This window comes from Limulus polyphemus, unplaced genomic scaffold (genome assembly GCF_000517525.1).
Source record: "Limulus polyphemus unplaced genomic scaffold, Limulus_polyphemus-2.1.2 Scaffold2765, whole genome shotgun sequence".
Taxonomy (NCBI): domain Eukaryota; kingdom Metazoa; phylum Arthropoda; class Merostomata; order Xiphosura; family Limulidae; genus Limulus; species Limulus polyphemus.
In genome coordinates, this window is record NW_013668375.1 from 48,094 (window position 1) to 64,303 (window position 16,210).

A 16,210-nucleotide genomic window follows, 5' to 3' on the forward strand; every position below is an offset into this window, starting at 1 on the left:
TAACATCCCACATGCAAAAGTGAGGGGCCAGTGTAGGCATACAAGATTGAAATCAAGTAGAAAGTGAGCATCCAGAATGAACGGGTGTAACTCTGAAATGAACCAAAGAACACGTGGCACACCATACTACGTTACTGGAACAGCTATGCCCCTCACCCTGGACAAAGGAAATGAACCTGAAACGGCCAGAAAAGAAGAATGTGTGCAAGTGCAATTTCTTCCGAGAGATACAATCCATAGGCAGAAACAATCTGATTTAGCTATGTATATACCCAACCTCAACTGGACAGACGAGGTTCCACAACTTGCCCTTTGTATGAGGAGGTTGAGGATTAATCAGACAAAAATTAATATGGAGTAACATAAACGTTGTGTCTACGGCATGTGAACTGTATTATATATACATATGAACCCCAACCATAAGTAAACAGAGTGTCATAGGTCAAGCAGACGAAATTACAAAGACAATCTCCCCAAAACATCTTAGGATCAAGAAGTACAACAAACCGAACTCTGCATTATGGGGTCATGATGTTGCCTCAACTCAACCATAAGAACAGGGCAATATCAAAATTTAGCTAGTCTAAAAAGTACATAATAATAACAGACACATAAACTGACTAAAATTACTTAAAAACAAAGTAATAGTCAATATCTAACTTACAATAAATCTAAATTAACTTAGACAACAATGGACACATAAACATCTAACTTACCAAAATCTGAGCACCAACGATGTGAAATTGTTAATTCTCCTATGTGTAAAGAGGGACAAAGCCACACAAAGTGCATATGAGTCAAGCACACCACAAGTATTGCAATTAGGTGTGGAGTGTACAAGTTGAAAACTTATCACCAATTCACAGAGAGGTCTGGAAGCAATAGGAAAAGCTCCACCTGTGTCAACGATGTGGACACAGGAGCAGGAAAAGAAAACTAGTGAAATCATCCTCGTTTCAAACACACAGAAAAAAACTGAATATGTACTGACCTGAGTAACCAGCTACAAAAAAAAGATGTGGAAGGTGAAATCTCCTGACAGACCAAAATAAGAAGGTACTAGAAAAAGATAGTCCAAACTGTCTTCTCCTTGACTGTATTCTTCCTCAGCAACATTGTCAGATTGAAAAGGAGAAGAAATTGCTAGCCAAATGTACGAATCTAGTTCCCTGTGAAATCTCCTAAAGAGATGCAGAGTCTGACAGACCAAAATAAGAAAGTACTAGAAAAAGAGAGTCCAAACTGTCTTCTCTTTCACTGTATTCTTCCTCAGCAACATTGTCAGATTGAAAAGGAGAAGAAATTGCTAGCCAAATGTACGAATCTAGCTCCCTGTGAAATAAGGCCCGTACCTTCTATACAGATGGTCGAACCCGATTCCTGGGAAGTAGAACCATTGTTGACTTTAATGGGAACTACTGTAGTTGATACATTGAATCACAAATTCATATGAAGTTCTTGTATAATTCGGTAACAAGAAACAAATGCAAAAAAAATATTGTTGAAACAACTGAATGCAAAGACAGTAGAAGAAGACTGTTGAAAAAAAATTTGAGATAGCAAATAAGCACAATCGTAAAAGGTAGCCACGTGTGAAAAAACACACATCTAAATGAAGCTGTGCCAATCACAAAAGTGAGGATTGAGCAAGAATAGCAGAGGGAGCTAGCTGCACCAATATAGGTGACACAATACTATTGGTAGAGTGTAGTCATATGATATTTACATGTTTAATAGTGGTGTGAAACTGGTGGGACAGATGTGTTGAGTTTGACATTTTTATAGTAATGCTTAGAGGGCAGAAAGAAGATTGAGATAGCTTTGTGTGAAAGGAGGTAAGACTGTATTGGAAGTTTCCAGTTAAGTGAATTCTCCTCCTATTTCTTTTCTAGTTATTGAACTGATAACGACAATGTAGTTCTTTCAAAGATGATTCTTTTCAAATATGGTTTTAAATTAGCTGATATTTCCATGGTAAAACCAAACACTAATGAAAAAGTACCTATCAGAAATACATTTTCAGTATAAGGAAGTTTTGGTCAAAGCATATTTGTTAATTTTAAATAAGTTGTTTAAGTAATGTAATTTTGAGTAATAGTTTTAAGGTAGCAAAAGTTAATAAAGTGTTTCTTTTGTTTTTGGATATTGTTTCTTGGATGTAGCATCGAATCGAAACAACTTGCAACACTGGTCCTTATGAAGTCTGAGTCTACATTCATTATAATTAATTTAATCTTACACTTGTAGCCACCCAATAGTATTCTTCTTAGGACAAATTAAGATATTAAATTTAATAGTATCATGTGAGTTGTGTATAAAGAAGTTTACGTTTAACGGAATGACTTCTGTCTTTAAAGTAATTCAAAGTTAAGTAGAACAACTTTGAAAGGTACCACTATGCCCTATTAAAACCTGTCACAAGATAAATGAAAATAAAAATGTTCTATATTTATTATTTTAATTAGAAAATGATTAATAAATTAATAAATAATTTAATAAATGTTTTGTTTTGATGTATAAGTTGTTCGTGTTTTTTTTTAGCTGAACAAAAGCAACATTAATTTCTTGATGATCCAATAATTATAATTAAATATTTTTTTAATTCTAATATTAATAATTATTGTAATTAATTAATTACAATAAATTAATTGTAATATTCATTTAGTAAGGATGTCTTATTTTTTAAAATGAAAGCCTAAATTGTTTAGATACTTTTATTTGCATGAACAAGATATCTTTATGTAATCTTAAACAAAACATTAAAAGATCATTATAAGTATGGTTGTCACCAATTACTACTATTAAAACAGTAATAATTTGTAATGAGTGGGAGAAAAAATTAACCTTTTTTACTTTTGAATTATAATCAATAAATGGATTAATTACAGAACAGCTCGTGGAAATAACCAGGGAACAGCTCTGTCTTTTGTTAGTATGAAAGAAATTCCCTTTATGGAGGAAGTGGAGAAAGAATTTGAAACTCCATCAGGTAAGTTTCTGTCAGTTTTCTTATTTACTTATGGTAATGTTATGGCATTTTAAAATTTTTATTGGATCTTCTTATCTTCGTTTTCTGCTTATTTTTATTATGAATTCAAAGTAAATATTTTATGTGGCAGATAAATCTTTTTACTAAGATATCTTGTAAAAATTTGGTGAATATAATTGGATTTATGCAGAATATTTATGGCCTAATTTTTTGTAACTAACAAAAATCTCTTTTCTGGAATTTTTTCTTTTTTTCTTGGAAATATTACAAGCTAATTTAACACTTTTTCTATGGGCATCTTTTTCTGCTCATCATGTGTGAGTTGCATTCAAAATGTAATTAAAGTACTTTATTATTGTGGTATATGAATAAATTTGGCATCAAAAGTTATTTAGTAATTCAGAATTTTAATATTATATAAGTTTTAAATTTATAATTTTATAAGGCAATATTTTAAAACATCCTGAATGTCTTCTAGTATGAGTAGTGACAATTGCTCTCTAGGTATTTCCTCTTCTCTAATTTATTTATCCACCTCTCTGAGAAGTACGAAATTTGGTGTAAATTATTCATTATAATGTTGTCATCACTCAGGCAAAGCATAATTTCTATTGCCTTCAGTCTTATTTGGTTACAAAGCCATAAAATAGAAAATCAAAACCTCCTTGCCACAAACACCTGTCAAATCTCTTTCATAAATTGCCAATAGTTCTCTCTAATGTTTAATACTTTATTATTTATAACCAATTAAAAGCCAAAGTTTTAATCTATCAAATGACATATTACACTGTTTACTGTACAGAGATTTATATATTTCACCTCCAGTTCAAAATTTATTCCCACAAGGTATGTATTGAAAAACAAACATGTAAAATCAGTTAAGGGTATGGAGTTGAGTGCTTACACCCACAACTTCTCAACTGCTACTGCAGCTAGTTGTGGGAAGGTAGTTACCCTTAAAAGTTCTTATAATTCCTAATATAGAAATTAAACCACTCTAACATTTCTACTATATGCAACTCCCAACCTCCATCCTTACAATAGAAATAATAAAATTTTAAAAATAACTATCTGAAATAGAACTACAAGCCCTACCTTAATATTTCTTATGTGTCTAGGTCAGTGGTTCTCAAACTTTTTCATCCCCGTCCACTTTGGTTAACAAAAGACATTGTGAACCACCTTCTGGTCCTACCCAACCTATTTTTTTCTCTCATATGGCTGTGGCATTGTGCATCAGTAGTGACCTTTACTATAACTTCTTATGTATTTTCACGAAATTTCAAAAGCTTTCAGTAATCATTAAGAGTCTTTTGTAGACAAAAAATGATACATTTTAACAAAGTATTTTCATTGAAGATTTTTCCATGAACATATGGAGTCAAAGTGTTGACTGTTTCAAATGTAAAGTGATTTGTATGTTAAGATTAAAAATACTTTTCTTCATCTGAAAAATTTCAAACTGTTTGTGTCGTCTCCAAAATCTTCTAAACCAATTTCAAACGTTTTTTTGCCAGTAAAACTGTTTTATCTGTTATTTTTTCTACCTTAACTCTATGAGACCAGTCAATATGACCAACCTCATAAACACCACAAAGAAAAATCTAAATAAATCGTAATTAACTTTTTTTTCTTTCTAGAATGACTTCAAATTGTAACAGGAAACTACATTTGTTTATCCTAAATAGCTTTAAACTTGTAACATTATGCATCCATTTATACTTAAATTTTATTGTTCTTTGAACCATGTGTAACTAACATTTCTGTCACACAAGTTGTAAATCACTTGGCTAATGTGTAGCTTGTGAGATAGCAAATTCTATTTTTAGCCACAGCATAGCGGCTCACAGAAAGGCTCTGTAGGTTTTTTTTTTTTTTCTTTCTTCTTCTTCTTCTTAATAACTCTGCCATCTCTTTACCAATTTGAGATCTTATTACAGTTTTGGACTAAGGTAGAAATCCTGATGAATAATAAAATTGAATTGGGTATACCTGCGCCCCATGCTTGGTATTGCTAATAAAAAGGAAAAAAGGGTCTCTTAGATTAACTTACTTTAATTCTGCCTAAAAGAGGACTTACTTCTCGACAAGCTTTAGATAGTTGGACCATTTAATAATGACAGATACATTGACAAAACAACAAAAGTATTTACACAAACTTTAACAGGCTTTTAGTAAAGGTTACAAGTCTGTATTACACTGAAAAATCCGATTTTGGAAATTATTTTTGCTAAAGATACGTCTGTGTACTTAAGAAGTCGATCCAAGTCCAAGGCAATTTCGATATTTCATTTGCATAACGTCTAGAGCCTCCAAAATGAATACTGAAAACTTATTTTGGTGAAACTTTAAATTTTATCTGTTATTTTCTTTGTTCTAACACTAATTATCTTGGTTTTGGTCAATTCGACCAAGCTTGTAACCATGTAACAAAGAAAAGTAACTAACTAAATATAATTTCTATAACAATTTCACTTTGTAACAAACAGTTACACTCTACTTAGCTGAAGCTAGTAGAACTTACATTTAGTTTTTTTTTGTTTTTTTTGCAGTTGCACATAAATCTTCTTATAGACTATGTCTGAATCTGAAGTATTGTCTTTCTCAAACTTTTGTACTCATAGAATTGAAATCTGTGTGAAAATTTAGGCCTAAATCTAAGTAACGATTGTGTGGTCTCAAATTGCATTTTTTTTTCTTCATCTTTTTCAAAGTTGCAACTTGTGTACAAAATATTCATAAACTAATATAATTTATCTGGCTTTCTAACTAAACTATAAGTTGATTAAATAATTCACATATCCTGTCAAGCAGGGTTCTAATCTAGCAAACAAAGATAACAATAATAAAATATTCAGAACTGTTTATTCCAATGAGAAATTCCATGGAAAGTGTCATTTGATTCAGAGAAATGTAGATTGAGAATTTATTTAAATGTTTCTTCTTGAAATTAAGAAATTGCGACTATATAACAATATATGAGTAACAAACTAAATTTTGAATGTGATTGTAAAAAGGTAGTGACATGTGCACTTTGACTCACCTGTGCTTAAAGGGTTAATACATGTATTACACACAGAATATTATCTTTCGTGAGAATTTTCCCTTTTTTGACGTTTATCACCTGTATTTCACAGGATATTAAGTCTTTCACGATACTTTTCTCCCTTAGTGAATGCTTTTCATCTGTTTGTCATACATATCTTTAGCAGAAGATTTAATTTCATACATGCCACCAACCCCTGTACAATTTTCACATATTACTAATACTTGTAAGTCATTGCAAATTCTGTATATTTTGCTTCTTTACTGGATATTTCTGTGGAGCACCTAAAACATCTTCGCACCATCATTTCGGAATCACTACTCTTGACTATATAATATTTAAAATGGTATTTTTATCCACATCTGATTTGAAATTCATAATGGACTGATTAAGGAGAATGTGAAAATAACATATATTATATATGCATTGTGCTTTTCCAAGTTTCTTTACATAATGTCTTGATGTGCGTGTTCTAGAAAAGACTATCTAATACATCGTTCAAGTAAACTAGTACATTATAATACTCACCCTAGCACGATATCTGAATCCATCAAGTTCTTCCATCTTAAACTGGTACGGTCTGAAAATGCTACTTTCACCTGAAAAGATAATACGAACACAAATTAACCAGGTGTATACCATATGTCATGGTCACCAAAATATTATACAATATCATTTATTTACACACCTTTAACTTATCATTCCACATCAAGGCCAAATTAATTTGATTATAAATTACTACCTAGCGTGTTCTAGAAAAGACTATCAAATACATTGTTCAAGTAAACTAGTACATGATATAGGCAGCATCAAGACATTATGTAAAGAAACTTGGAAAAGCACAATGCCTATATCAGAGTTCGTGATGTTGATGTCAAAACTGTTTCTGGACATGCAAGAAGAGAAATAACCTTTAGCACATTGTCTGACCTTTGAAACACTTTTTGCTCACCTGTTGAGGTTAAGTGATACATGTCTAGTACAGCTAGCATAAAATAATAGATGCATTATCTTTTAATTGTTTTTATTATTTATTTTCCAATGGCGATAAGATATTTGAGAGAAATTTAGCCGTTAACCTCAATGTAGCCCCCCAGTGGCAAAGCTGTATGTCTGCAGACTTACAACGCTAGAAACTGGGTTTCGATACCCGTGGTGGGCAGAGCACAGACAGCCCATTGTGTAGCTTTGTGCATAAATTCAAATAAACAAATAACCTCATTGTAAGAGACATAAAACCAGCAGGGGACAGTAGTAGTAACTTTAGGTGTAATTTCCAAAAGATTTCAGAATTGACAATGGTTCTTGAAAATTGTAATGTATAGTGTTATTGCTTTGGTTATCTTACCAAAAGTACTTCGTTACTTGATCCAGGTGTGTGTGGAAACTAATGTAAAGGAAGTGATCATTAAAAAGTCATGAAATTACATTTCTGCACTATGTAGAAACTCTGTAATGTTAAATGGTTAGCATGCCAAACTGTGGATTGCAAAAAATAGTTACTCTCCACACTGTGGGACTGAGTGTGATGATCAAGTTACACTAATCGGTATGAGAAGAGTTGGTGGTGGGATCTATTGGATAACTTCCGTTCCCTCTAGTGTTGTCAGTTTAAAATTTGAGATGGCTGGTGTGACGTTTGGCAAACAATCTGATGTTAACTAAAAAGGAATAAATATTAGTACATTTTTTTTATTTTTGAATACGAGCAGGAGGTGGTTGCTTTTACTGAAAGCTTCTCATTTAACTGTGTTGGGTGTAATTTGTAATACTTCCACTTGTAGTGGATAACAGTAGTGAACATTTGCATCAGGGTTGGTTGTTACACGTGCTTTGAGAACTAGTAAGTCACATGACAAATAAAGTTGCAAGAGAAGACAGATCGATATATCTTGAATATTATTCCACGATGTTATATTTGAATAAAGTATTCTATCATGTCTCGACAAGAGAGATCTCTCGTAGTGACATAAAACCATGTGGTTCACTTCCTCCCCATTTCAAGTGTTTTAAGATTCCACACCATCATTTGAGTGGGATCGTAATTACTATTAATTAAAACATTGATTTTAGATTTTTCCAGTTAAAAAATGGATCGAAGCAATTAGACAGAAGTATTTTTTTGGAACAAAGTATTAAAATAGCCTGGTACTTTATATGAAACAAAATTTTAAGAACTGAATTTGATAATTTTATAATAGTATTTAGTAATTTAAGAATACCCTGTATTTAAAAAACTAGGTAGCTCCTAAAATGTTCACAAAATGTAAAGATAAAGTACCTGAAAAAGAAATAGTGTTACCTTACTACTGTTAATAGGGTATGTTTATTACCACAAAAATTATCATCAAACTTTGGTAATTTTACATTTGTTTGAGTTTTTACTGATAACATTTCTTATATACAAGTTTTCCCAGCTAGAATTACTAACATTTTTCGTGAAATATGTAAATTTAAAAACAAAGATTTGGTGTTTAACAGTGCTATATCCCTTAATCCTAAACAGTCTCTCTTTTATTATTTATTTCCTGTATATGGGTTCAACTTCTACCAATTACATCAAATATCAACTACTAACAAATGAGCTAGATAAAAAGAAAAGTATATTACAAAATGTTTAAATAATATATATATATAGGCTTTCAGCATTTCTAATGTAATTATTTAAAAAATGTATGTTTATGTACGTGAAAATTTTGTATAGAATAGCTACTTAGAATTTTTTTGCTAACTTGGAATAAATGTCATATATGATTAGAGTTGTTCGGATTTATTGTGTCAGTAAATTTGTGACCTTATATTGTAAATGTTAAAGTTTCTAATGCACTTGGGAAAAAAATTATAAACCTTTCATGTGAAGAATAATTTTTAAGGATTTGTCACCAGATGTTGTTTTTGGCTGATGAGAATACCTTGTCTAATTGTTTGGTTTAGTAAGATTAAGTGTTTTTCTGTATGTAGGATGCACTTAGAGCAGTCACTCGGATTGCTGTTCGAGAAGCACGGTTGAAGGAACTACGAACTCAGCTTCTCAACTCTCAAAAACTGAAGGTAAGTTACGACTTGAGAAACAAGGTACAGAGACTGAAGTGTATTTGCCAGTTTTACAAGTGACTGTTTGGAAGATATTTTCTTAAAAACTGTAAAGGTGAATAAATTGAAGTTCTGAAAACAAAACCATTACTACAGTTTTGTTATACTAAGTGATATTATCCTCTTTATATGTTTTTGTCTTCTAAGGACAACATAATATATTCATGTGTTTTAACTTTCTTTCAAGTCATACTTTGAAGACAATCCACGTGACCAGCAGCTTCTTCGGCATGATAGAGCCCTGCACATTGTGAAACAACAGCCACACCTGAAAGATGTTCCAGACTACATAGGTGTGTGTAACAGGATTATCTTTAGGGATTAAGGATTATCTAACAGGATTTATCTTTAGGGATTAAGGATTATCTAACAGGATAATCTATAGGGATTAAGGATTATCTAACAGGATTATCTTTAGGGATTAGGAATCAGTTAAAAATGTGATTTTCCTTAGAGAATTTTCTTTTTAGGAAAAATTTACCTAATTTGCTTTCATTAGCTTAATTTGTTTTAATATTCTTTATGAATATTTTCCATTTAATTCAATACCATTATTTACATTTTATTATTCGTTTACTTATTACTATTTGAATTATTTTTCTCTCCTCCTTTTACTAAATCTTCAGTATGTCTGCACATTTCTTTGTTAATTTTCCTTTCATCTTCCAAATCCATTAATTTATTTCCTCTTCAATTCCATTCATATTTCTTCTTCTTTTTTTCCTTTTGATTTCTTTGCACTCACATGTATATTTCTTTGTCTTTTACATTTTCCAATCCCACGTATTTTCTGTCTTCAGTGAATATTTCCACAACTGGATCTGGTCCATGAGTTTTTAAATTATATTTTTTTATATTCCATCTTTAATATTGTCTCAACAGTATCTTCTCTTTCTTGTGATTATGTACGGCATGATGGAATAAAATGGTGGCGATAAACAAAAAAAAAATCGTTTATGGAGTGAATCAAAATTTCATTATTTAATGCATTTTCATATATGTAAGTAAGTGATTTTTCTAGACAAGCATATCACATAACTCCTCTGTCTGGGGCACCAATGATTTCTTTTTCGTGCCTAAATACCTACTAGTGTGTGTGTGTGTATGTATGTGTAAAATGGAGGATGCTCTACTTTGGGTATATAATTAGATTTAAGGATAAAAACACACGTCTATAACAAAAACATTTGTTTATTATTACTTCAACGTATCAAGTAGAAACCTTTTATCAGGCAGTATAAACCGTGTTACGTGGAAAGAAGGCTTAGACAAAATTGTTGAAGGGAAGGGTTAACATTTTTCAGCATTTTTTTCATTAGATTTTAGGGTAGATTGTTAGAGATCCTGAGGAGTAATAAAATTGAATCGGGTATACTCATGCCCCATGCTTCGTTTTGCTGGTGCAAAAAATGTAGCTAATAAAAAAGAAACAAATAAGTACAATAAATTAAATTTTATACAGACAAGTACAACTCGAGATACATGTAACCTAGCTAGCTATAGTAATAGAGAAAGCTTTAATGCTACAAAAAATATTGAAACAAGAAAGTCAAAACTACAAATCTAACTCTCTCTATATTACTATAGCTGTTCTTCTATGCTCTACTTTTTGTGGATGTTTTGTTTTATCTTTAATCCTTGTTAATTCTTTTACCACTTTTTGTACAGCTGTAAGATGAAAAAGTATTTTTATACTTAACGTGAAAATTACATTCCACTTGCACTATTAAGGGTCTTAGTGTTAATGACAACAATAAATAACGAATTTGTGGTACAAAAAATCAAAATGAATAAATATATTTTTCTGAAACTACCTGTCTATAGGAGAATTCCTGTCAAGTTTCAAATAATATCATCAATCTTTTTCTACTTGATTTTATTGCCCTTTGAACTGTGTCTAACTAATAATCCTGTCATGTAAGTTGTAAATCGCTAGGCAAATACATAGCTCACATTACTGTAATGATTGACGTAACACATTAACCACTTGCTAGCATACCTTGTGGCAAATGATAATTATTACTATTGTCCCTCGGTGGAACAGTGGTAAGTTTATAGTGTAATAATGGGCGTTGTTGGGTTGATTATTCTCTCCTTACAAAGTAACTCATTTGAATTTTGAGTTGTGAGGCCACCAATGTGGGGAAGTAAAGAACGTGCACAGAGATGACTGAATACAATCAAATAACTTCTTTATTGTACACCGTTAAACAGTTCATTTATATCAACTCTCAAGGTTGTTTTGCGATAATGCTACTTCTAATTATTTAATTCTTCATTTTGTTTTTAAAGTCTAAATGTTTGTTAATAAGACTTTCTATTACATTCAATAACATAGATACAACACTAGTTAAGTTATTAACACATGAAATTCTCTGAATCATAATCTGTATAACTGCATTAACAATTCTTCTAAGATATCTTTCAGTAGTTCCACTATAACCATTGTCAAATTTACTATTTCTTTAGTACAATACTTAATGTTTTTCACTTTCCTTTTTTGATACATTATTGAATCTTAGTTAAACACTGTTAGACTAGATCAGAAATTGTATACTTACAAGGAGTTTGTGTGGTGAACTTCTTGTACATCTGGATTACAGCCATCCTTAAAAGGAGTTTGTGTGGTGAACTTCTTGTACATCTGGATTACAGCCATCCTTACAAGGAGTTTGAGTGGTGAACTTCTTGTACATCTGGATTACAGCCATCCTTACAAGGAGTTTGAGTGGTGAACTTCTTGTACATGGCTGTAATCCAGATGTACAAGAAGTTCACCACACAAACTCCTTGTAAGAATGGCTGTAATCCAGATGTACAAGAAGTTCACCACACAAACTCCTTGTAAGACTGGCTGTAATCCAGATGTACAAGAAGTTCACCACACAAACTCCTTGTAAGATGGCTGTAATCCAGATGTACAAGAAGTTCACCACACAAACTCCTTGTAAGAATGGCTGTAATCCAGATGTTCTTGTGTTGGAAACGTGAATTATATACACAATTTTTAGTGTTTTTCCGATTGTTCGATAAGTTTAGCAGATCTACTTTTAAAAGTAGTTCTTTTAACTTGATTGGTACAAGTGGGATCTTCCAGCAACAAGTGAACTATTCCATCAGACTGTAACCAAAATCCGTGTTATTATTGGTCCTTACAGAACTTATTTCTGTCCGTTGTCTAGTATCTTTGGCAAAATCGTCCAAGACAATTAACTTGGGGTGTATAGAGAAAAACTGTGTACTTGGGGACTCTTCACTACCAGTATACCACTCTTGTCTTTCATCACAGTTCCATTAACTGCTTTTTGCAGCTTGGCCTCATTTCATCGTGCTTTCAACTTAGTATTGGAGTTTTCTTAGCATCCCACATTGATCTGACACGAGCTGTAAATTCTTGCCTTCGTGGGTCATGACTGGAATGTTGCTTTTAGCTTACTCCAACTATGGTTCAGGCCTGTATCTTCCCTATCTGGTGTTGTGGTATTCGATCTGCTACATGTTATAAAATATGGATGTACTTCTTGAAATATTTAATATACTAAGTATTTGTATGCAACAAATACTTCAGTATATTCTGTGTCCTTCTTAAATGTTTCTTTTGTCTTTGGATCTTATCTTCTTAAATACATATCTAATTTTGGTGATCTAAATGCTATTCTTCTTTTCTTTGATTTTCCTGTTTCTATCTTTTCTGCTTTAAATTCAGTTCTTTATTCTTCTGATGTTTCTAATCGAACCTTCTTAAGGCTCCTTTATTCTAATCGAACCTTCTTAAGGCTCCTTTATTCTAATTGACCCTTCTTAAGGCTCCTTTATTTAAAGGCAGGAAATTGAACTGCATGTCATATCCCATGTTCTTATTGTATTCCAAAACACAATTCGGTTTCTTTATTTTCTCACCAGTGTGATGATTTTTTTTCCAGTTTCAAACATCACATTTGTATTAAATGTAGTCAGCATATAAACTTGTTTGTCTTTCCATTTCAATATCATCATCATTGAATCATTACGTTTGGTTTCAACCTCACTTTTTTGTTTTTAGTTTAGTATTTAAAACTGGTAATTTTTTTATCTGCTTTTTTTACACTGCCTCAGCAGTTTTTGTTTTCATTAAGCAACTAAATAATAATAGGCTTGTGTACAAATTGTCAGCACGTAGAAGGTGACTTTTATTGAGGTTAGGCTCCAGTATAAAAAACTGTTCAAAATATACAAAAAGTTTTACGCCAAATCGATTTCTTTTTGAAGGAATATACTGCTTTAACCCCAGCCGCCCTTGAAATAATATCAAGCTCTCAAAAATGCATAGATTTTCAAATGGCTACATTACTTCTTGATAACTATTTTTAGCGTGCATTATTACATTCATTATCTTGTGAAGATTATCATTCACTTTATCTTTCAAGTTGTCACAAAATTGTTATAAATGAAGAATCAACAAAAATCTATCGCTGGACATTGAAAAATTTCCGTTTCCAACAATTTATCTTGTGATCACTATTTTCATTACATGTTTGTGGTATATTTTTTATCTCCTCTGCAATAGTTGATACAAATGAAGATAATATAAAATGTTCAAATCCTTTGGTGTATTTATCAAACTTCTTATCTCGCAGTCCAAATTTTCTGTTGTCAAATGTGTGCACTTTTAGTTGAAAGTATCTTTCTTTATTCGATGAAAACACTTTTTTTATTTTGCAGCCTTGAGTTGAATTATTGCTTTTGATGTTGATGTAACAGGTGTGGAACCTTCATTGTCTGCATTGTGATCTTCTAATCAGAGATCTTCGCTTTCATACACTCTTTCACTACTACCTGTATATTCTTTATCCATTTCAATTTCTGAGTCATCTTCCAAATCAGATTCAGGGGTTGTAAGTAATTCAGAAATTTACTTTTTCTATTAGAGTACAATGCTTTCTCTTTCCATTGGGAGACCCCATAATTGGGTATATTCTACTGTGTACTGAAAACAATGAAGATGCTTCAAGTAAAGTGCATTTTCTAGGCCAAAGAAGCAATAGATGTCAGCACTGAACAGCTGCGCTCAGCTCAGTCGAGTTTACTCAGTAGGAACAGTTAAAGGGTTAATTAGGTTCTAACATTTTAACAAAATGTAACTGTTATATTATTTTGCATTTTAATTAAACCACTTTAATATTTATGTTTTCTTTAAGAAAATCTACAGGTAATCATTCAAGGTGGCTTAAATTTGATCAAAGAATTTTGGTTCAGTAGAATTAACTTTAATGTTACTGACACAAAAAATTTGTGATGTACAGGACCATAAACTTTTTTCTTAGAATAGTGTGAAATGTTGTTACCTATCTGTTGTATTTAGTTCCTTCAACTCTGAGAAAGATGGTTACAATTAAGAAAGGATGGAGCAACAAAAAACAATTGTTTCGGAAACCTGAAAAGTCTGATGACCAGTCAACAGTAAATGTGGTTCAGCATACCCTGACAAAAGCGACAAAAAAAATTCAAGGTATGTAATTTTTTTTGAACCAACAAAGAATTTTATTCAATTCATATGAGTTATTTTGGGGGGCAGGATGAAATTCAGAAAAACATCAAAATCAACTAGTTTAACAAAACATAAACCTTTGAATAAAACAATGTTTTTTTTTGTAAACTTTTAAACTTATGTATGTTGTTCCTTCAATCAAAATAAAAGATATTTCTTAGCTTGAACCGGGAATAAAAAGTTGTTTGACCTATTTTTGTGAATTATATAAAACTTTATTTCACTATTCATTGATTTAATAATTATTTCTATATTTTGAACATTTTTAGCAATACTTAGTTTCAGTAAACGTAGAAATATCCAACACGTTTGTTCTCAACTTGTTTCACCCTTAACACTTTTTTCCAGAAACGAGAGGCAGATCCTTTGAGAAGCTTCCAGTTAGAAGAAACATCAGATTCTCTAGCAAAGAGGAAAAAATGATGGAAAATGTTATCAATGTGTATAATGATCGAATATTGTAAAATATTACTTGCTATGACATCTAAAGAAATTAAAGTAACCACTGGTTGTAACAATGATAATGTGTCAAGCCTCATTGAATTTATATCATAAAGTGGAGAGTCCATTTCATGTTCATATACTTCATATAAGTATCATATACTTCAAACAATAACTGTGTCAGCCTCAGTGTATATTTTGTATCCGTTTTGTTTTACACCACATGGTTCAAGGGGCAGTAAAGCAATAAAATTTAAGTATGAACAGGTATGTATACTGTCAGGAGTTTAAAGCCATTTGAAAGAAACAAATGCAGTTTCATGTTACAAGTTGAAGTTATTCTAGACAGAAAAAAAAGGGCAATTTAGATTTATTTGAATTTTGTTTTTCAGTGGTTTAGAGAAAATAAAATCTAATGTTTTATTGAAAAATTACGTTTGAAATTTATTTAAGAGGTTTTAAAGATTATGCAAATAAAATTTGAGATTTTTGAGACAAAGAAAAGTATTTCTAATCGTAACATGACAATCAATTTGCACTCAAACTAGTAAAAAAAACAACAATATATTCACAAACAAATGTTTAGTAAAAAACACTTCATTAAAAAAATCTGATTTTTGTGTACAAAACACTAAACTTTTACTGAAAGTCTCCAAAGGTACACATACCGTATTAAACGTTATAGTATGTGAAATGTACTGAGAACTCCATGGTTATGGACTCAGTCAATTTAACCAAGCCCATAGCACTGGAGTTAAACAGATAATGTTCATCAGATGAAGAGGTGTATTATTTGTAAAAAAAAATGACTTTCATAAAAACACATTTTTATGCAAAGAAAGAATTTGGTATGAATATTTAAATTTGGTATTTTTGGTAAAGACTGCAGTGAAATATAAATAAAACATGTTCTATGTTTCCTTAATGTGATAATGAACAGATTGAATTCCCATCTGGACATAAGACAGAGTTTTTGCTTTAGAATTATACCACACCAAGTGAGAAAAATGGTGGACAACTGTTGTCGTTGATTTTTTGCTCTAGAATTATACCACACCAAGTGAGAAACATGGTGGACAACTGTTGTCATTGATTTTTACTTCAGAAGTATACC

The 16,210-nt window shown here is 31.4% G+C and overlaps 1 protein-coding gene across 1 annotated transcript in view; it reads left to right on the forward strand.

Moving 5' to 3' along the window:
- Positions 1-15,248, forward strand: part of LOC106467847 (probable ATP-dependent RNA helicase DDX56) — a 54,286-nt gene extending 39,038 nt beyond the window's left edge. Inside the window, exons 11-16 of the mRNA XM_013928225.2 lie at positions 2,889-2,989; positions 6,569-6,666; positions 8,997-9,086; positions 9,316-9,421; positions 14,470-14,616; positions 15,004-15,248. Of these exons, the coding sequence (XP_013783679.1) occupies positions 2,889-2,989; positions 6,569-6,666; positions 8,997-9,086; positions 9,316-9,421; positions 14,470-14,616; positions 15,004-15,119 (658 nt within the window). The 3' untranslated portion in view covers positions 15,120-15,248. The remainder of the gene's footprint in view (positions 1-2,888; positions 2,990-6,568; positions 6,667-8,996; positions 9,087-9,315; positions 9,422-14,469; positions 14,617-15,003) is intronic.
- Positions 15,249-16,210: the final 962 nt, after the last annotated feature.